Source organism: Sciurus carolinensis, chromosome 6, assembly GCF_902686445.1.
Source record: "Sciurus carolinensis chromosome 6, mSciCar1.2, whole genome shotgun sequence".
In the NCBI taxonomy this organism is placed as follows: domain Eukaryota; kingdom Metazoa; phylum Chordata; class Mammalia; order Rodentia; family Sciuridae; genus Sciurus; species Sciurus carolinensis.
In genome coordinates, this window is record NC_062218.1 from 160,465,332 (window position 1) to 160,486,947 (window position 21,616).

The window sequence follows — 21,616 nt, forward strand, 5'->3', positions numbered from 1 at the left end:
ATACATTTACCTAGGGTAATAGTTTTTTATTCATTCTGTTTTTTTTTTCCCTCCCCCCACCCCTCCCACCCCTCTTATCCTTCTATACAGTCCCTCCTTCCTCCATTCTTGCCCCCCTCCCACCCCCCATTATTTGTCATCATCTGCTTATCAGTGAGATCATTCGTCCTTTGGTTTTTTGAGATTGGTTTATCTCACTTAGCATGATATTCTCCAGTTTCATCCATTTGCCTGCAAATATAGCTCCCAAATATTGAATAAAATTATAAGGTAATTATAAGTATGGTTTGGGTTCCTTTAAAAGATTTTGAACAATTCTTACTGCATATGTTTAATTTCTCAAATTACTCCTTTGGAATCAATTATAGAAGCAACCCAGGACAGGTACATTGTTTAACAGAATTATAAGTTTTCTTGAAGGGAAGTTTTATAATTATACATATATATATGCTTATTAGCATTGGTAGCCTGTGTTTTTCAGTATTTTGAAAGTTTGCCTGTAACTGTTTTATTAAGAACTTTAGAACATGTATTGCTTTTATATAAAAGAAGATTAGTATTTTAATGGAAGATTAATATTTTAATGGAAAAATTGTGACTTTTGGTAAGAAGTAGGAAATAGTACCATAGATTTGAATTGGGTATGGTTTTATTTTTATCCTGGAATTAGGTTTTTTTTTTTTATATCTTAACTAATTTCTGGCATACATTTATTGAACACCTGCTATATTATGGACTGGCATAGGACTCACGAAAATGATTTTATGTTGTGTTCTGACCTGTGCTGATCTTCAGTGATACTGAACGTGAATTTTTCCCCTCACACATGATGATCAGCTAGCCTAATGTTATTTTAATCTATGATTAAACTTTAAGGCAAACAGACTCAACTTTAGGTATAATATAAACAATATATAAATTTACATTAATAAAATGTATAGAAACTTCCGAAAATATTTGGGCATTTGCACATATACACTTGTGTAAGCTACCTTGTATACTTAGGCACACCCTGTGCTGATTTACGTTCTGTGACAAAATGGTACTATGAAAGGCAAACTTTAGCCTATGAATAACAGAATTCAAGTTCCATTTACATGTCAAGGAACAGCTCAATCAGCTGTGTATAGTCCTGTCTCATGCTTTCAGGCTTGATTATTGAAGTTTAGAGCCCTAAGCTGAGCGTGCCATTTCCGTATTGTAGGATATTTAGGTTGGACAGTTTCTATTTGCCAAATATTTATCAAATATATCCCAGTCATTTTTATAGGCCAAAATTGTTATAGTTAATCCCTAGGTATTATACATTTTAAAACCTTATTTATATTAAAAACATCATGTAACCTTTTTAATAATAGTTCTTCCAGGTATTCTTGAGGATTGCCTCTAGTCAATAGGTGCATGGTGCCAGTCAATAATATAGCTCCTGTTGTTTTATTGTCTGTGAGACCTAAAAAGGACAAACACCTCAATATAAGAGCATTACTACTCAGAAAAATATCCTAATTATAGTTATGAATGTTGGATCTGATTCTGAATGTGGCTCTGCCATTTCCTGGCTATGTGACCCAGGGCAAGCTACTCCACCTTCCCGATCCTAAACTTTCTCATTTATTTTGTCTGTTTTTTTGTTCGTTTGTTTGTTTTTTGAGATTAAAAAATATGTCTGATATTTGCCTTCCAGAAGATTCTGTTGAATGAAAACAAGTCATCCAATAGAAATATTAATTCAGTCTTAGGAGTAGCAGTTTTTTTAGTTTTAAAAACAAAACGACTGTTCTTAAATAATGGTGAATTGGGCTAGATAATGTTTGTTTTTTTTGAACACTGTTGAAAATACAGCGACCACCGGTGATTCCTGCCTCCACCCCACCTTTTTTATTTTTAATTTTTTTAGTTGCAAATGGACACAATACCCTTTATTTATTTATTTGTGGTGCTGAGGGTGGAACCCAGGCCTCACACGTGCCAGGCAAATGCTCTACCACGTGAGCCACAGCCGCGGCCCCTCCACCCCCACTTTTTATACATTCCTTCCATAGTGTCTTTTAAGTTTTTTATCATGGAAAAATTTAAACATATTCAATAGTAGGCAAAATAGTACGGCAAACTCTCACTGCCTGCCGCCTGGCTTGCCGGCTGTCGGCTCCTGGACGGCCTTTCATCTCGGCCTGGACGCCTCCCCCTTTCACATTATCCTGAAGCACTTCCCAGATGTGGTATCATTTCATCTGGAAATGGTTCAGGTATCTCTAAGAGATAAGGACTCTAAAAACCAAACCAAACAAAAGATATCTTTTAAGTTTTTCTTTTTGAAAGAGTGAGAAACTGAGGCAAGGCCCGCATTTCTGAAACTGCCCAGCCTGGTCTTAATCACTGCAGACAACGCTAAGGGCCCCATCTCCTCAGCCACCAAAACAAATAAATAAAAAGAACAGAAAAGGTCCAGCCAAAGTACCAGACGTCAGCTAGCGACCAGGAGTTTGGAGTCCTCTTTTCATCGTAGCCCTCCTCTGGGTTTGGGCGTCTGTGGACCAGTGGGCAGGAGCTCTGGAAGGAAGAGTAAGGAGAGAGGGAACAGGACTGGACGGAGTATTTTGGGTTTTTTGTTTTTTAAGAGGAATGTAGAAGTGTCAGGCGTGGAGGCACATGCCTGTAGCCTCAGCTGCTCTGGAGCCTGAGGGGGGATTGAAAGGTCAAGGCCAGCCTTGGCAACTTAGTGAGACCCTGTCCCAAGATAAAAAATTAAAAGGCCTTGGTGCGTAGCTGAGTGGTAGAGTGCCTCTGGGTTCCATTCCCAGTAACTGGCACATGCGCATGTGCCCTCAAAAGGAATGTGGAGCTTTGGGGTCTTTTGCAGGCCTTTGGCTCCACCAAACCTTTTCACTTCGTTGTCTTTGAATGCACAAATGCTGGACGCTTTCGATGGCCTGGGAATACTTACCCAGGCTGAGGGCATCGTTCCATGAAGAGTACAGTGTGGTGACCTGTTTTGTGTTTGAGGATGGACGAGTGCCTTCTGCCCGGGAAACTGGAGGCCTAAGGATGTGGGCGTGAGACTTGTGAGGACCCAAAGGGCAGAGCCCGGGCAGACGCTGCCTGGGGCTCACAGAAGAGAGGTGGGCGGTTCCAGGATACCGCTTGGGTTTAGGAGTAAAGATCGTGCATTCGAGGGGCGCATTCCCCTGCCGACCAGGCACTTACCAGGCCTAGCAGACAGGAGGAAGAGGAGCCCTGACAGCCAGTCAGGGTCTTCATGGTCTTTATCCCTCAGGGCTGGTTTTAGTACTATTTCCTTAAACCAATGGCTTTTTGTCTTGAATGGCTTATTAGGTAAGAGAAACCTTCTGTGATATTTGTAGGTTCAGAGATTTGGGTGTGTGATTATCTCTCTGAAAACATGCTGTGGGAAATAACAACACTGTTCTGAATTGTTCTGCTCTAGTCAGTACCTAATTTAACCTGTGAGTTTCCCTGTTGCACAGAGAGAAGGGGTGGAGGGAATGTTTACTCTGTTGACTGCCGGGCCTTGGTACCTGCTGGTGCGTGTCTTTTCTCATTTATTCCTCAGCACGGTTTTATATGGGAATCATTATTATCTTCTTTTTTTTTTTTTTTTTTTTTTTGCGGTACTGGGGATCGAACTCAGGGCCTTGTGCTTTCGAGGTAAGCACTCTACCAGCTGAGCTATCCCCCCAGCCCTATTATCTTCATTTTGAGGAAGAAATCAAGGCTCAATGCTGCTGCCGTATCAGCATTACTTGCCTAGTGAGTGACGACTTGAATGCAGAGCTTATGGTAGATTTCAGTGATTTCTTTCTGCCAGGCAAGGTAAGAATGAGCAGGACAGGGCTAATGATCCAATAACCGACTAGCGGGGCCTAGGGTGCCTGTTTGATTTTTTTTATACAAATAAGTGGTGATAATAAGTGTTTACCACATTCAGGATTTCTGATGCTTTCAAAATGACTATAGTTAGTTCAGTGAAGGAGGCATTAAAAAATGTTCTCAAAGGCTTTCCAGAGGGATCTTCTGATTCATTGGTTCAGGTGGGAACCAGATGCAGCTGTTGATCCAGTGAGAGTAAACCCCAGAAGACATTTCATCCTTTTGTATATAGTTTGTAATTCTGTTAGGGAACCTTTGGTTACCTGAGATCTCTGCCTCTGTGGAAGAGGTCATGATGAGAAAATATTAACTGAAAAGGGAACTTGCTAAGAAATATGAGATGCTACTGAACATAGTTCCTCCTACTTTAGATACTTACCTCTTTGACTTCAACCTTTGACCCTTGTCTGCATTCAGACCATGTAAATAGAATGAAGGATTTCATGCCTTACAGATGTCAACGGTAAACATTCTAGTTCATGACAAGATTCATTTAAATGAACTACTTCTTTGAACTTCTGCTCTGAAGCCAGACTCTGCCACTCAGTGTGTGACTGCAAGGGCAATTAGTTAAGCTCTCATAGCTTCATTTGCCTAAGATGAGGCTAACAACAGTAGTGACTTCACTTGATGGTGAGAAGGTAATGAAGTGAATGATGGATAATTCACACAAGATGCACAAAAGAGAGGTAGGAGGAACGTGTTAGCCACTTCCTCTATTGGTGGTGGTGAACTTACAGCATGCGCCCCACATGCTTTATAACTGGGTGTGAAAGTGAGGGAGCTCATGATCCCCATTACAGTCCAGTGGGAGATAGTCCTGAGTTTCTCGACATCCTGTGGAATGTCTGAGTGCAGAGGGGGTGGGCACAGGGGAGAGTGACCTGTTGCCTGCACAGGGATGCGAGGTTTATTTGGAAGTGGGATCCTACAAGTTGAATGTACCGTCGACTCTTGATGATCTGTGGACTTAAATATCATTTGATCCAAAAAGAATATTTACATTTTGAAAAAATCTTGGATTAAACTCTCATGACCTCTGATTAATTATGGGCCCCTCTGGCATCTCAAACTTCCTATTTATTTTGGCAGCTGACACACTGGCATAGACTTTCTTTTTAAACCAAAATATTTTTCTTTCCCTTCTTCACCAGGGAATGTATAAGCCAGAAAGAGAAGCATCCATAGCTTGATACAGATTCATAGCAGTCTGAAAAGCAATCACAGGAACAGATATTTTTACGGAAAGAGAATGAGTAAAGAGGATAGCTGATTTGGCTTTGGTTTTTAATAATTTGATTACATTCAACTAATTACATTTTGTTTTAGACTCAGTCCAGTCATGCCAAGACATACAAATTCGAGTTTATATAAACAACTGAGTGGCTGTGGGGACAGTGGTGGGTAGCATAGGGTATATTTAGATAAGAAAATTTAGGCTGAGGACAGTTACTACCTGTGAGCACAAGATTTAGCTGTCAACATCCCAACATCCAGCCCAAAAAATGGAACTTGAAGGGTTACATACCTCTCATTCTCTAATGGAAGTAAGTCTACTTTTATGTAACAGTGAAACCTTTGAGAAAAATTTGCCTTGTGGTTTCTAACCATGGCGTTTTGACAGATATAATGACTCTTCCCCTTGATAACATCCATGAGTGTTTAGCAAATGGTAGATACTAATGTTTACTTATTAAAATCCAAGATCATACTCTTCAGCCACAGTTTATCAAGGCAAGCCAAGGAGGACTGGGATATCCTAGGCAGTTTTCTGGTGATATGACTTGATTAAAAAAAAAAAAAAATCAACCTCAATAAATCAGTAATGAGCCTATCCTTTGCATAGGACATTTGACCAACAGTTTGAGAGAGAGGAGACACATCATTATTAAGCCAGAAGGCAGAGATTCTGTTTTTGGGTGAAAATGGAACCATATGCCTAAGGTACCAGGTATATAGAAGCCAGAGATCATATTTTAAAGTGAAAATATAAGTGCCGGATTTGTATTTTGTTCTTAATGGTGAGCCACTTACCTTTCTGGGCTTTTCTCAAATAGCAACTCCCTATTTGTTGAACTTGATTATAATCTTTTCCCAAGGTATGCATCTTAGAGCTTGGAAAAGAGAGCTTTGTTTTAGGTGTTGAAAGCAAAGCCCTTCTCTTCCTATGAAAACCTTAAAATGGTTCTTGTGGAATATTTAAGCTGGACTGTATACAGCTATCACTCATAGTATCAGCTACAAATCTAATGCAGCTAACCTGTTGGAATTGCATAACTCAGTGGTTCTCAAAGTGTGTTCCCTGGCATCACTTGGAAACTTGTGAGAAATGTGGATTCTTGGACTCTACCCAGACCTACTGATGAGAAACTCTGGAGCTTGACTCAGTAATCCTGTTTTAACAAGACCTCCAGGTGATTCTGATGTTCTCTCAAGTATAAAAAACATTGGCTTAGCTCATCATCTGAATGTTGAAAGAAATTGCCATGGCTGGGCATGGTGGCGCACGCCTGGAATACCAGCTACCTGGGAGGCTGAGCTGGGAGGTTCTCAGGTTTGAGGCCAGCCTGGGCAATTTAGTGAAACCTGGTCTCAAAAGGAAAGAAAATAAATTGCTGCAGATGATTATTTTGGCTTATGGCATAATTACAGTTCAGTTGTTTTTCTTGATAGTGATAGACCAACAGGTTCATGTGCTTCTGTGGCTACTTCTGGAATGTTATGAGAAGGCCTGTGCTCAGCTGTGTGCTGACGCAGGCCTTCCTATTTTGCGGCGGCAGGCAGCAGTTTTCAGGTGCATATTAAAGGTGGGGTCCTGCCCTTTGAAATGCTCACTTTGTTTTTTAAGAAGGTCGTTTTTATTCACTTTGATTTTCATAGTGGTCTTGTATAGTTTTTCTTTTAGAAATAGTCCTGTGAAGTAGAGATGACAGAAACAACCAGCCAGTTTGACATGCAGCTCAGCATTTTAAATATAAGAATTAAGATTGCAAAACAAAATGAGGGCTAAGCATTGTAATAAAGTGTGCTGTGTTGAGCCTTGAAGATAATTGGTGCTCTTATATTTTTGTGCATGATTATTAAGCTCACATGTTCTAGGATCAGAAGGTCTGGGTTCAAGTTCTGCCTCCTCTGCTTACGTGGCATTGAGAAACTTGTTTAGTTACTGTAAACTTCATTTTCTTCATTTCTGAAATGGAGTAACAATTGAACATCCCCAGTTGTCTAGGAATCAGTAAAACTGTATGCAAGGCATAATGTTAGCTGCTGCTATTATTAGTATTACTTCCAACTCTCCTGTGGTAACTTAGAGATACATTTGTAATAGGTCTCTAATTTGTGTGCCACACCTGTTTGTCATCTCCCAATGGGGAGAAGGAAGGTAAGACTTCTCTTCTTATGGTTTTCAGAACTCTGATATCATCCTGTTTTGTTCATTCTTTCCTTGATTACGTAATTCTTGATTACCTCCTGTTTGCGAGGCATTGGCCAGCATGTTCACGCCCTTTGAGGGAGGCCTCAAAGCAGAGGGCCTCCCTTATTCAAATGTGTGTCTGAAGTACCCAGGCCTCTGCCATGACGTTTCCCTTACCTCGGGACTCATCAGCTGCTTTGGTGCGACCCCTGGGCGCTGCTGAACTCTGCAGTAACCTGTCTATGTAGTAAACTGTATTTCCTATCCCAGTGGTTATTATTAAAATGGGAATAATATAGTCTAACTTAGGAGTTTTGAGGATTAATTAAGACAGAATTCATAAGGTACTGAGAATACAACACAGCACACTTTATTACAATGCTTAGCCCTCATTTTGTTTTGCAATCTTAATTCTTATATTTAATATGCTGAGCTGCATGTCCCTAACAGATGCTTAATAAAGGTAAGTTCTGCTAATTTACCTCTCCCCCCTTTCAGCTGCCAAGAGAAACTGGCAAAAGTGAGTTGAACAAAGTTGTCAGTATCTTTTGTAAAATATTTTTTAATCTCTCTTTTTTTTTTTTGTACTGAGGATGAACTCGGGCTGCTTAAACACTGAGCCACATCCCCAGCCCTTTTTTATTTTATTTTTTATTTAGAGACAGGGTCTCGCTGAGTTACTAAGTGCCTCGCTAAGTTGCTGAGGCTGACTTTGAACTCACGATCCTCCTGCCTCAGCCTCCCAAGCTGCTGGGATTATAGGTGTGTACCATCATGCCTGGCTAAATCTTTAATATTCTATCTGAAATCAGGACACTTTACTCCCTTTTCTCCCAACAAGTTATTTCAGTAATTTTTTAGAAAGAAAATAGTTGTTTGTATTATGTATTGTGTGATGAAAGTGAATTGACTGTTCAGACTCCCAGGACTTCTGGGAGGGTACCTCATTGGTTAGAGCATGTGCTGAACACGTGCGAGTGCCTGGCTTTACTCCCCAGAACTGAGAAAAGACTCGAGAGTTTTATTTTCTTACTAATCTACCTCTGACCCTTGCCTTTTTGTGGACAATATGTGGTGAACTTTAATTCGTCGTTTTTATCCACATTTTTAGTTCCTGCCATAATTTTCATTACAATTTATAAATTGGACATTTTGGAAGAGCACATACATCTTAGAATGTTGGAAACTAAAATACAAAAATGGGCAGGGTGTGGCTCAGGGGTAGAGAGCTTGTGTAGCCTGCACAGAGCCCTGGTTCCATCCCAGCCCTCAAAACCCAGGACAGAAACAAAAAGCAAAACCCCCAAGTACTTTGGAGCTGGGAAAGAGAAATTAGAGATCTGATCAGACCTCTTCCTTTTATGGATCAGGAAAACGTTCTGGAGGACAAGCATGCCCCGAGTAGTTGGGGCTTCCTGGGGTCTAACACTCATCACATTGATTTATGCTGATTTTCTTATTTTGGTCATCAGCTCAAGTTCAATCAAGAAGAGTTGTCACTTAACGAATTTTTAACTTTATAGTTAGTTTACTTTTTGGGAAATGGACCTAGAAAATAGATCAGTAATTATATCTGGTTCAGTTAGCAATTATAAGAGGCAAAATTGAAGGATGAAATTAGGAACTCAAAGCACTCTTACTTCTTTGATTTAACTCTCATTGGGTAGGAAAGCCAACATTGTTTTGCTGTGCTTATATGTTGGGTTTCTGTGTGTTTCTGTTCCTCTGCCTACTTCCTAATGGCACAGACCCTTCCAGTTTAAGTTTTTAAACTCATTGTATGTTAAAAATCGAAGAAAATCAGGGAGTAAGTTAAGAAAGATAAACTTTGGACCCTCTGAGATCAAAATATTTACTTGACAAAATGTCAATTACCAAATGTTAAAGTACCAAAGCATCATGTGAAATGACCTTTCGCTGGGTGTGGTGTCACCCGACTGTGATCCTGGTTCCCTGGGAGGCTGAGGCAGGAGGATACCTAGTTGCATCCCAAGTTGAAGCTTCAGCAACTTAGCTAGACCCTGTCTCAAAATAAGCATTTTAAAAAGGGGGCTTGGGATATAGCTCGGTGTCAGTACTAGAATGCTTGCCTAACATGGGAGGCCCTGGGTTTGATCCCTGGTACTATGGGGGGAAAAAAGTAATACATTAAAAATACTATTCAAATGTAGTTTATAATAAGTATAATTCCTAATATGGTTGGGTTCTGGAGAAGAATACATATTAGACTAGGGTTGGCAGGAATGTGGTGCTTGTTCCACTGGGCTTTATACTGTGCATTTACTATAATCACAGCAATCTGTTGAGGCAGTTTCCTTCCAAGTTCACATAGAACCTGAGAATCCTTCTTGATGCATCACAGTCGATCAGAGTGTGTATAATGTTATTTTCTTGTCACCTCGCAATTAAATCATAAAATTTAAAGGGTTTTTTTCCCAGTCCCACAAACCATTACTTAAATTTTAACTTTTCATTTAGAATTTTATCTTTAACATACGTCACCAATTAAAAGTTAGTGGTTATTAAGTTTAGCAAAAATGTATGTTCCAGGCAATGTACTTGAGGCAGGGGGCGCTATGAAATGATTTGCTAAGTTTTGGTACCCCATTTAGAAACTCACAGGGCTTCTTGACTTAATGGAAAGAGCTCTTCTGAACAAAGTCAAGCAAAACCCTTCTGTGTTGTATGCTTTCTTCAGCTGCTTCTCTTTGGTGTTCTTCATCAGTGATTGTCAGAGTGCAAGTTCCGGAAATTCACAAGGTTGCTTACTGCTTTACTTGCCTGAAAAAGAATAATAGGCCCAGTTCTTCCTCCTACTCCATTATTTATTTTGGCAAAAGAAAACATACAGCTCTATAGTGGGAAAGGGGAAATCTATAAACAAACCTTAAGATAAGGAAGTAGGAAAGAAGAAATATTTAAACATTTAAAAAATTACTTGAAGGGTTTCATCCATTCCTTGATGGAAACATTTGCACACTAATAGGATGTGCTTGAGACACGGCGGGACAGAAATTCCCCACCTGTTTTGTACCATGGCACACGTAGACAAGGTGGTCTTCCAGGGACACCTCACCGCACACCCTCTGCCAGTCCTGCAGGCTGAGGGGATGACTGGGTTGGCACATAGGTGCCCATTTGTGGTGACCTCCCTGGGAACATTGGACGTAGGATGCAGTTCCTGCCCTTGGGAACCTCACCGTCAGAGGACACAGTCAACTGAACTGTGACCCCGAAGTCTGGCCTTCAGGGTGGGTGTGTGTGGGAGATGGGTTCTGTGGGCGGCCCAGTTATCTGGTTCTGGACTCCGAGAGGAGGGCCAGCCCAGCCGCAGCCGGTCTAGCTGGTGTGTCTTGGACGAGCTTCTGCAGCGCTTCCCTGCCCAGGTGTTGACTTAATTCAGTGCTCGAGGAGCGCAGTTCTGGCCATGTCCTCCTGCTCTCTGTGGACCTTGCTGAGGAGAAGTAGGTGAGGAAAGGTGGGAAGGAGGTTTTGGGGTGCGGCACACCACTCTCAGACAGAACAGCGTGTTAAAGACCCGGCCTCTCGAGGGCGCTGCCCCAGCCTCCGTGGAGAACCCACACCGTCCTTTCTGCTGTTGCTCGTATCTGACTAGAACTGCAGTCAAACGCCAACATCCCGGGACGCACAGTTCGTATCAGAGCGGCTCCTTCGCCGAACACTGCTGGGGGTCCTCATGGTGGGGCAGGTGAGCATGCAGGGTGTGGTGTTAGAGAGGCACAAGGGAGAAGCGGCAGCTCCATCGAAAGCGCTCTCCTGTGAAGGACAGTTTCTGTCAGCCAGATGTTCTAGAAGTTAGCTAGGAAACCAGAAAAGGGAGAGCCCAGAAATTTAAGCAAACAAACAATAAAATTAGGAGGTGAATTTTTTTAAGAAGCTAAAGTTTTGAGTTAAAAAGTAATGGGCCAGGCGCAGCGGCACATACCTGTAATTCCAGTGACTTGATGGGCTGTGGCAGGAGGATTGCAAGTCGGAGACCAGCCTCAGCAATTTAGGGAGACCTGGTCTCAAAATAAAAAATAAAAAGGGCTGGTGAGGTAGCTCAGTGGTAAAGTACCCCTGGGTTCAACCTCCAGTACAAAAGAAAGGAATGTTGGTAATGTAGCTGAGTGGTGGAGTGTGTGCTTAGCACACCCAAGTCCCTGGGTTCGCTCCCTGGCACCAACAATAAAAAAATAAGGAACTGAAGAGAGTCATGGAACCTGCTGGGCTGACTTCTTTGGAAGCTTGTTGACTGTGTGTGTGTGTGTGTGTGTGTGTGTGTAGGGGTGGATCAGAAGCATGTATTGCTTCCTCTCAGAGTAATATGAAAATGTTTTCATCTCCTGCATTTAACTTACTAGCTGTGCTTTAATTTTAGTTATCTGTGGTAGTCTTCACCCTGAGGAATGCCAGAGCAGTGGGATGTTATATATTTTAGGAGTCCCCACCCATTCTTAAAATGTACTGGGTTAAGCCAGGGTTTTAGAGGAACAGCACACCCTACGCCCTTTCTTCCAAGCTGAGATTGTAAATAAGATTGAGATAGTCTTTGGTTTTCTCATCTAGATGCTGACTCTGATCTGTGTCTTTTATCCTTTACTTATCAGGGAAAGGGCTGGGTTGTTTGGGACCTCCTACTTTGTGCCTGGCGGGTAGGAAGGGATAGAACCTGCTTCAGCAACTCCTCATTGTCTCCTTGGGGGAAGCTTGTGGCAGTAAGAAAAGCTCTCCCTGTGTCCCATCATTCCAGATTGAGTTTTATATTGGGGGAGGGGAGATTAGACCAACTTTTTTTTTTTTTTTTACATATTTTACGTGTGTGTATGGGGGGTGTTGTCTGTATTCTGAATGAGTTGTTAGTTTTAAAAATTCTTTAGAGAAGGTAAATGATTAGAATTCAAGGACAGTCTTGGTAATACAGAGATAGATAAACCAATCATTTTTATTTTCTTTCATTGAGAGCATAATTTGTCTTTTCATGATTAACCAGTGATATTGTTTTGGAATACTTTACTATTTAGCTATCTAACAAACATTTGATGACTATGAGCAAACCTTGACTTATAAGAAAATATTATCCTGAGAGCACACAGAGATGCCAGTTTAGAAGTCAGTCTTGAAACAAACTTAGAAAGCTTTGCCACACTATTACAGTCTCAAGTGGTAGAAAAGATAGATTTATTTATATTTAATTTAATGTTCTTAACTACTATGGAGATTAGTTTTAATGGTTTATGCTTTATTAATAAAAGTGATGCTTTGTTGAAATAAATTGTTAAAAACAAAATTACTCTCTACTGAGCTCTATATACTTTTGTAGTTTTTGATGTTTTGAAAGTATAAATAATAACATTTAGTAATAATGTACCTGATACAGAGCACGAGTACCTTTGCTATTTTTTGATCTCTGTCCCAGGAACTGCAATTTGTTTTCCTATTTTTACATGTAAATGCTGTTTTAAAAAGTGGTTTGTGGTTGTTTGGTTTACAGGACCGCCCCAGGGCATTTGATATGCACTCCCTGGAGAGCTCACTCATCGACATAATGAGAGCAGAAAATGATTCCATTAAAGGTAAGTTGAGAAATGTACTGTTCTATTTTAGTAAATTGTCAGAACATATATTATGTATTTAATCCAATGAGCAATATAGCCAATATTTTGGAATCCTATTTTGTATCAAGTTAGTGCTATCAATTTTACACATGAACTCTTTGTTAAAAAATCAAATAATATTTGATGGGCATCTACAGTAGACCCATCGTGATACCAAACTAAGCCCAGCAAGAGGACTAATTGGTAGAAGTGGGCAGTTAACTCAAAGACATGAATTGTACTCTTAATTATTTTTTATGTATCAGGCAAGAAAACTTCTTAGTGTGTCTACCCATTTAGGCCAGTGATTAAACCAAGAAGAGTCAAGTCTTCATAGATTTTTTTTTTTTTTTTTTTGCCTAGTTGCACATTTTTTAAGATGGCCAACTGTTTTCACAATTAAAATAAGTTTTGTAATTTAAGAAAAAATTTTATATATTATGTTAAAAAAGTAGTACTATTCCTATTTGGTTTTTGGTCTCAATTTTGGTACTGATTAGTTGTGGTATCTTGAAAAAGCATTCAGTTTGACCAGTCCTATTTCTTCATCTTTATGATATAGGACTTACAATCACCTGGGAGCTTCAGCAATAAAATTCAGATGCCAGCCCCACCCATATGTGGGATAGGACCTGACAGATTCTTTTTAATGTCAGGCGCAGCATGTACCTTCATTGAGAATTACCAGACTAGATGTTCTATAAGGGCCCTTCCTCTGATTCTGTGAAAACTACTCCTCAAAATAGAATAAAATGTTGTTTTTCACAAACATCTCAGTTTACTAAAAATTGAAAACCAAGATTTTTTTGTATTTGTTTTGTAGGGCTACATCCCTCTAGCCCTTTTACTATTTTATTTTGAGACAGTGTCTGGCTAGGTTGCCCAGGCTGACCTTGAACTTGCAATTCTCCTGTCTCAGCCTCCCATGTCACTGGGATTGCAGGCATGCACCACTGCACTCAGCTACAGATTCCCCCCCACAAAGAAATTTGGAGTATTTAGTACATTGGTCACCCTACATATTTGTTAGTTCCTTCGTTCATTCATTTGGCATTTAGGAACCTGCTTTGTGCCAGACATAGAACTTTGCACTGAGGGCAAAGGTGGCAAGTGGTAACCAGCCAGTTAGTTTTCCTTTGAGTTTGGTTTATCATATTAAAAAATAAAAGGAATACTTTGGGGATTCTAGACATGAAAAATAATGTGTATAAGAATATGCATCCATCTCATGAGTTAACTTTGAAATAGCACTGTTTCAAAGGCCTTTTAAGAAAAATTTGAAGGCCATTGCTGAATTCCTCATGAGATTCTGGCAGGTAATTCCAGTCTAGATGCATGTCTGTCTCTCCAGAAAGGTGCCCTCAGCCTGGGTTTTGCTCTTGCTCCTTCCCCCATTCTGACTTTGGGTGTCCTTCATTCTCTCCACTCTTGGTTCTCTCATCCTGAAAGGTGAAGAGTGTCTAAGGCCATTTCTAGCACCAGAAAAACTGTGTACTTAAAAAGTAGCTCCAGGAAAAACCTGAGTAAGGTCTGGGGTTGTACATGTCACTGTCTGGGCTGTGCTGTAGTATGTGAGTGTTACCATTTGGCAACGCACAGATAAAGGTGCATGAGAATCTCTCTAGTACTTTTTGCAACTTGGTGAGAATTTATAATTACTTCAGAATTAAAAGTTAAGTCCAAAAAAATAACTGAAGGACGTTCATTTATTTATTTGGCACTGGGGATTGAACCTACATTCCTAGCCTTTTTTTTTTTTTTTTTTTGATTTTGAGGCAGGGTCTCTCTAAGTTGCTAAGGCTGGCCTTGCACTTACGATCCTCCTACCTCAGCCTCTGAGTTGCTGGGATTACAGGCAAGCGCTGCTGTGCTAGGCTCTTTTATTCCTAATGTATTTAATTTTTTCAACCATATTTTTTTGAGAGCCTCCTACATACTGAGTACCAGGAATGATAGGTAGTCAAATCATTTTTCGTGGTAAGTGCCTATGGTTTTTATCAGAGAAAACACAGGTTACAAACAGCAGTAGATATACTTTATTATGTGAATTTTCTAAGAAGCAAACCTCTAACTGGTACTGAAATAGATATGAAGAACTTGCACACATTATTTTAGGATTAACTGCAGGATTTCCTTGGTTTATCCATTTTAGCCAGGATATCTCATGTTTATGTCCATCTTCTAGTTTGCTAAGTGGATTATTATATGAAGTTCATTTTTATTCATTCCTTTTTTAAACATATTCTCCTCAATTTTACCTATATTCTCTTTAGCCAATTCTGTAAGGATAATCAAAAGTTAAATGACAGAAAAAATTATGTGTGATTGATCTAGTCTGGGAACCTTAGGATTTTGTGAAATTATAATTTATAAGAAGCAGCATGACAGGGTGGGAAAATCATGGGTTTTTGGCGTCAGGTCTAGATTTAAATCACCACTCTGCCATTACATTCTGTGGTGTTCATGAGGTTTAAATGATATGATGTATCTGTAAAATCCAGCATGTGCCTAGTTCAGAAGACACTCAAGGGATGATATGGTATGTTACTAAATATCTATTAAGGCCTTTTTCATGTTCCTCAAATAAGAAAGCCAGCTTCAATGTAACTTTAGGTATTAAATGAAATGTGTGTTTTTTCCTTCAAAGAGTAATAAAGAATTCATAGATAAGGGCAGGGCCTGCAATGCTAGTTTATAATTATGCTTGACTTTTTTTTTAAAACCAAGATCATAAACTTGATATCATTGTAGTCTGTTATTACCCAAATGTAGTTTTGCTTATGGGAATAGTTTATTTCTTATCATACTCTGTTTCAAGTTAGTTTAAGGAATACCATGATTTTAACAGTGATTCTCTTGTGAGAGTTGGTTTAAAGGTAATAACAAAATCTGAATACCTTAACTAAGTAACAGGGTTGTTTTAGAATAGGTATCTAAAATTTGCCAATCCATTTTGAAAGTAAATAAATAAAATACCTCTCCCAGTGCTCTGCTTCCTAGGAACAGAAATAGAAATTGGCGTTAATTCTATGAGACTAGTAGAGAGCAATATCTCTCGAGAAAAAAAAATGTAAAAATTGAATTAAAAGGATTAATTGGAGAATTTTTTAAAACATGAAGGCAGATTTTATATTTGAATTCATTTTATGTTAATAATTTCACAAAACATATTATGAATAGCCCCATTTATTTTTATCTTTCATTGACAGTGCTCATAGATATGTGGTTTGTGGCTGTATTTAAATAATAAAACCTAAAACTGATACAAAACTAAACATTGAATCCATTGATGTAGCTTAATTAATTACATGAACAAAAAGTCAAAAAATTGAATTTATGTTTCCCCTCTGGGAAAAAAATCATCTCTCTTGATGTTGTGGTGTTTAAATTTTTTATTTTTGCCATCAACAAACAAGATGCTTGATATGCCTAGAGAACTTCAAGTATAGTTTTTGATTTTGTTTATCACTGTGTTGATTCCAGCTGGCTTCCTTAGAAACCTTTTATCTTTTTTTTTCCAACAAATGTTCAGGAGGACTTTGTCTTCATTTCATAATTTATGTCAGTTTCTTTTTAAAAAATAACTTATTCTACAACTATTTTTCTAAGAATTTTAAAGCTACTATCATTTTCTCCACATACAGGGACTTAGCTCCTTGGGGAGGGACAGGGTCCGCCCTCTACCTTATCTCTGTGTTCTTTCTCTGGTCAGCTGGCAGGTCTCTGTGTTATTTTTATCCTGGAAATTGTGCCTTGCCTTCTCCATAACCAGCGCCAGTGACAGTTCACAGAAGCTTGTCCCCAGAGACCAATGTCGTTTTCTTTGCTGCACACGCAGTCTCATAAGCCAGGAGCCTGAGCTACAGACTGATTCTGAATTTTGATCACCCGCACGGCAGCTTGCGCATTGCTGCAGTATTATTGAGCTTATCAAGAATTTTCTTTCCCTGGACAGAAAAATATTTTACTATCATAGATGCCCAGATGCTTATTTTGGGCTTATTTTATCCTACTATATTTGTGGTTTTTTTTCCTCGCCTGTGAAATTGGTACTTATTATTTAGAAATAGAGCAGCATGAAATAGATTAAAACCACATGTGAGTACATCTGTTTTCAGCCTTCTGAAACATAGGTTGGATACAGTGACATAAAGATTCGTAAAGCAGTGTTTTATTCAGCGTGTCCTGTAAGACAGACCCCCACCCCCACATGGGAAGGGAATAAAGGAACATAGGAATAAACCAAGAAGCAGTAGTTATGGAATGGAGGCACTGGATAAAGAGACAAAAAATAGTACTTGAAAATTATCAGATGTCAACAGAATGTACAATTCACAATTTCATAGGAGTAGCTGAGTGTTTAGAATTTGATATATGAAAACAATTCAGTATCCAGTTTGCTTCATTCACTAGAAAGCAAGAACAAAGGCAGTTGTCAAAACATTATGGTTGTTCTTCAGATAATAACTGAATTATGAGTCAGAATATCATCCTAATTTTTCCTTTGAATATGGTAAAAATGGAGTCTTTTCTCATCATGTGTTTGAGAACGTATCTTGCTTTCAATTTTTAGAAGAGGGAGACTTGGCATACCCACCATAACTCCTGGAAGTTTCAGGCATTTCAGATATTTAGTTTGAATGCAAGCAATAAGGATTGCATTCAGCATGGCAGGTCTTTTATAGATGCCCATGTGCTCAGGAAACCGATGGCGGATGTGGAGTAAGTAGTGGGTCCTTGTTACACAGTCAAACCCGTCACTGCCTCACTTGCTTCATGCATTCATTTAATTAAATTTTATTTTAAGAGTTGTCGATCTACTCCAAAAACGCTTCGCATTTAATTCCTGATTGCCGAAGGTGTTGTGTCCTTCATTTTAATATAATCTTGATGGTTTTCTTTCTTTGCACATTATGTTTAGGGGCCTTCTCCCTCTACTTTTCATTGCTGTAAAATTTGTTTGCAACAAATGCTTAAATGAGTGGGCAAGTGATGATTCCATCTGTGCCTCTTTTCTTTGTTGCTAAGCAAAAGAATTTATAATATTCTTCTAGAAGAAAATCATGAAACTTAGTTGCAAGTTTAGTGTAAAAGCTTGTTTCATTAATTTCATATAAGATTTTTTTATGTCACTGTAAAAGTGTTGGGATAATAATTTAAATTATTTAATTTATTTAAATTATTTAAATTCTATATCTTTATTGTGGGGAGAGAATGAATTTAGTGCTACTTGTTAAGATAAATAATAGCTAAGAAACCTTAACTTTTTTTGGATACGCAATTCTCTTAATATTCCTTTATTCCAGATTGCCACTACTTAGTTCTCTGTATTATAGAACAGACATTCTCTGTATTGGAGAACAGACATTATATTCTGATAAACAGATGTTTTAGAACAGATTTTATATGGATATGAACTTTATGTAGACTGAGAGCTCTAGAAACTTAGTGAGTTACCAAGATAGGATTAAATTTTTCATTTATTTAAATCATGTGTTATAAACGTGAAATAATTTGGACATAAATAAAAATTTTAAAGATTAGAGGAACTCCTACTGAAATAGGAGTTGCTTTAGGATTAGAAGGATTTATTTCAAGGAATGGTTTGGGGGGATCAGTATCATTCTTACAGTGTTTAACCTTTCTCTATCTAAGTCAGTTTTTCCTGTGGCAATTTGAGAATAGATAACTCTGTACCCCAGCCACCCCCAACCTTTTTACAGGGTTAGGTGACCATTTTCCTTTAAGAGACATCTAGTGAGGCATGATGCAAAATACCATACAGAAGAAATGGACAGTGCAAACTAGCTAATTTTCCTTGGATTCATAATCAAATTTCTCCTCTCCAAATAAATTGCTATTGTATGATATCAAATGTCTTCTGGCAAATCCAGGGATCTTTATGTATTAAGAATGTCAGGATCCAGGCTCAGCCCTCCAGCTGCCCTGCATGCCTGATCAGAGCCTTCCTGGATTGCTGGTTCTTTCTTGTTCTGTTTGGGTGATACCAAATAATTCAAAGCAGCAGAGTAGGGGAGTGGCTGAGTCTCCAGAGAGTAGAAAACTTCCTTCCTTCAGGAAGGCTCCTGGGTAATGGGGAGAGATACATAGCCAAGTGTACAGTTTAAACTGGGCTGCAGCTAACGTGGTGTGTGGCTATTAGACATGAAGTGCATTTCCTCTCCTTCTGAACCTCCCTCTCCTGACCAGGGTAGTGGAACATCCCATGCAGTCTCCTTTGCCTTTACTTGTGCAGTAGGATGGGACCGGGCTTCTGTGTTGAGGTAACTTTGGTTGTGAGGAAGAAGAGGGCACAGTTATGTGGCATGGTTTGCTCTGTGTCGCTGCCAGTGCAGGGCCTGTTCTTAACTTGAACAGCTGCCTGCTTTCCTGTTGACTTTTGATCAGGATTTATTGGATTTCTTAGGGCCCAGTGTGGGCAGAGTTTATGGAGGTGTGGACTTTGAACAGTGTGCTGTACCTTTGCAGATTTGGGTTTGCCTTTGTTTTTGTCTTTTTTTTTTTTTTAAGGGAGGAGGGAAAGGGGAAATGCCTGGGAGAGAAAAAAATGTGATGTGTGAACGTTGATTGGCTCATAGAATTGGACTGGGATCACCCTCGCTGTGCCTCTGAACTGAAACCAGCTCAGTCTGTACGGAGCACGTCTTATGCACTGGCCAGATCCTTATGGGCCCTATTCCTTACGTAACATGCCCTGAAAGTCAAAAGTGCTGATCTTCTGCCATCTGTCCTCCGCACATTTGTGATTGGGATATTTGACTCTTGTTTTTATTTGTTCTGAAAATCATACAAGCAATTGTCATATTCATGATGTGAATCCACAATTGCTTAGGCAGTCCTTTACTTTCATCTTGAATATTGACCACAGGAATTCTGCTTTGAGTTGGTGAGGCTACTCTGATTCTTACCTGGGTGAGGAGGGGAGGTGGAGAGGAGCTTTTTGTGTGTTATGATTGAATTTTGTTGATACACATGCAGGGCAGGGACTGGTAAAGTAATAAAGTAGATGTGGTAATTAAACACTTTAGAGATAATAAATCAGAAAGCAAGCAATAATCAAGTAGCAAATTAGATACATTCCTTTAATGTCTTTACATTGTTGCATTAAGTATTATGTATGTAGAGGTGGATTTTACCAGATAGACAAAAATAGTAATATTCTCCATTTAGAAATGAAATCTGAATAAAATTTAAGTACTAAGGCTTTCAGACTTTCAGCAGTTTGTCACTGATAAGTATCAGTGACCTCTCCATTATCTAAAAGAGAAAGGGTTCACATTTCTACAGATTCCCTGTTACTTGTGCTACACACCTGATGAATTTTGTGTGCAGTGTACCTTTTGATAGTGCCACTTATTTTTCTTTCTAATGTCTTTCTATTAAATTTCTATAAAACTATGTGGAGAGGGGCTGGGGAGATAGCTCAGTTGGTAGAGCGCTTGCCTTGCAAGCACAAGGCCCTGGGTTCAATCCCCAGCACCGCAAAAAAAAAAAAAAAAAACTATGTGGAGAGGTGATTCTTGCTTTCTCTCTTGCTGGTAGTTACTGAAACAGCCCCATATACTTATATCTGCTTAATAAACCCTTTGTCATTGGTGAAGGTCTTGAGGCCTTCCTTGATCCTGTTATGTAATCCTGGACTGTGTCATCGGGTGACTTTGGGGGAGGGAAAACTGTCATAAAAATATCTAAGATTCTTATCACATGCAGTTTAGCAACAGGAAGAAAGGAAGAGTTCACATTTGTGCCATAAAAATTATTGCTTCCTGATGATATGCATGGAATTTTTACCTGAATGCTGTATGCAGTTGATTAATTCATCAGCTCTATGTGCCTGACTTGTGAATTTATTTTTTTTCCCTCATGTTGCCTCTGTCCTCACTATAACAGTTTAAAAGACTAAGAAGAAAGAAAGAAAGAAACAAGCCAAAACCCCAGAATAAACCACATTGAATTTGTTGCTGCTTAGCAGTAGAGTTTGTGTAAATCAGACTTTTTACTAATTTTAAACTAGTTACTACTCTTTGAAAAAGCTGTTGCAGTGGCCAGCATATGCTGTCTCTGGGCTTCATTGTTTTGTCTAATTGGCTGGTTCTGAATTCATTCCCACACCAGTGCACTCAGATCTAAAAGCAAGCCTTTGTTTTATCCCTGGTATTACCTGGTAACCAGTCAATTAAGAACATTAGTGGGACTCTGAAGGAAAAGCAGTTCCATAATCTCTTTGGAATCTAGTTGGGCAGATGCCAGATGCTATACATTGGGAAAGGGAAGGAGGAGTTAGCCAATTAGAGGGCCCTTTTTAGTGCTTGGGAAACCAACAATACAGCACAAGTCTTAGTTTGAAGACCAGCCTTGATTAATTGAAGTATAAAGAACTTAAATCTAACTTCTACTGGCTATAATATCCCAAATAATAAATATCTACCTTGGTTGCCTAAATAGAGATATTGAAATCAGCTACTTGATCTCTTTATTGTAATGATCAGGAATTGTTAACATGTAATACACTTCTCAAAGTATTAAGAAATAAAAAGAAAAATTTAGGATTGTGCTCAAACCTGGCTATGCTGTCACCAGCTGTGTGGCCTGAGGTTGGTCATTTCTCTTTTTTTACCTGTAAACAGAGGGGTTGATCTCAATGATCTTTAAATTACCATAGGCAGTTCTATATAGTCTTACATTACAAACTTCA

General features: G+C 39.1%; 1 protein-coding gene across 3 annotated transcripts in view; it reads left to right on the plus strand.

Moving 5' to 3' along the window:
* Cpeb4 (cytoplasmic polyadenylation element binding protein 4) overlaps positions 1-21,616 on the plus strand; it is a 69,087-nt gene that overhangs the window by 8,105 nt on the left and 39,366 nt on the right. For all 3 annotated transcript variants that reach the window (XM_047555103.1, XM_047555104.1, XM_047555105.1), the window contains exon 2: positions 12,798-12,879. In XM_047555103.1, the coding sequence (XP_047411059.1) occupies positions 12,798-12,879 (82 nt within the window). The remainder of the gene's footprint in view (positions 1-12,797; positions 12,880-21,616) is intronic.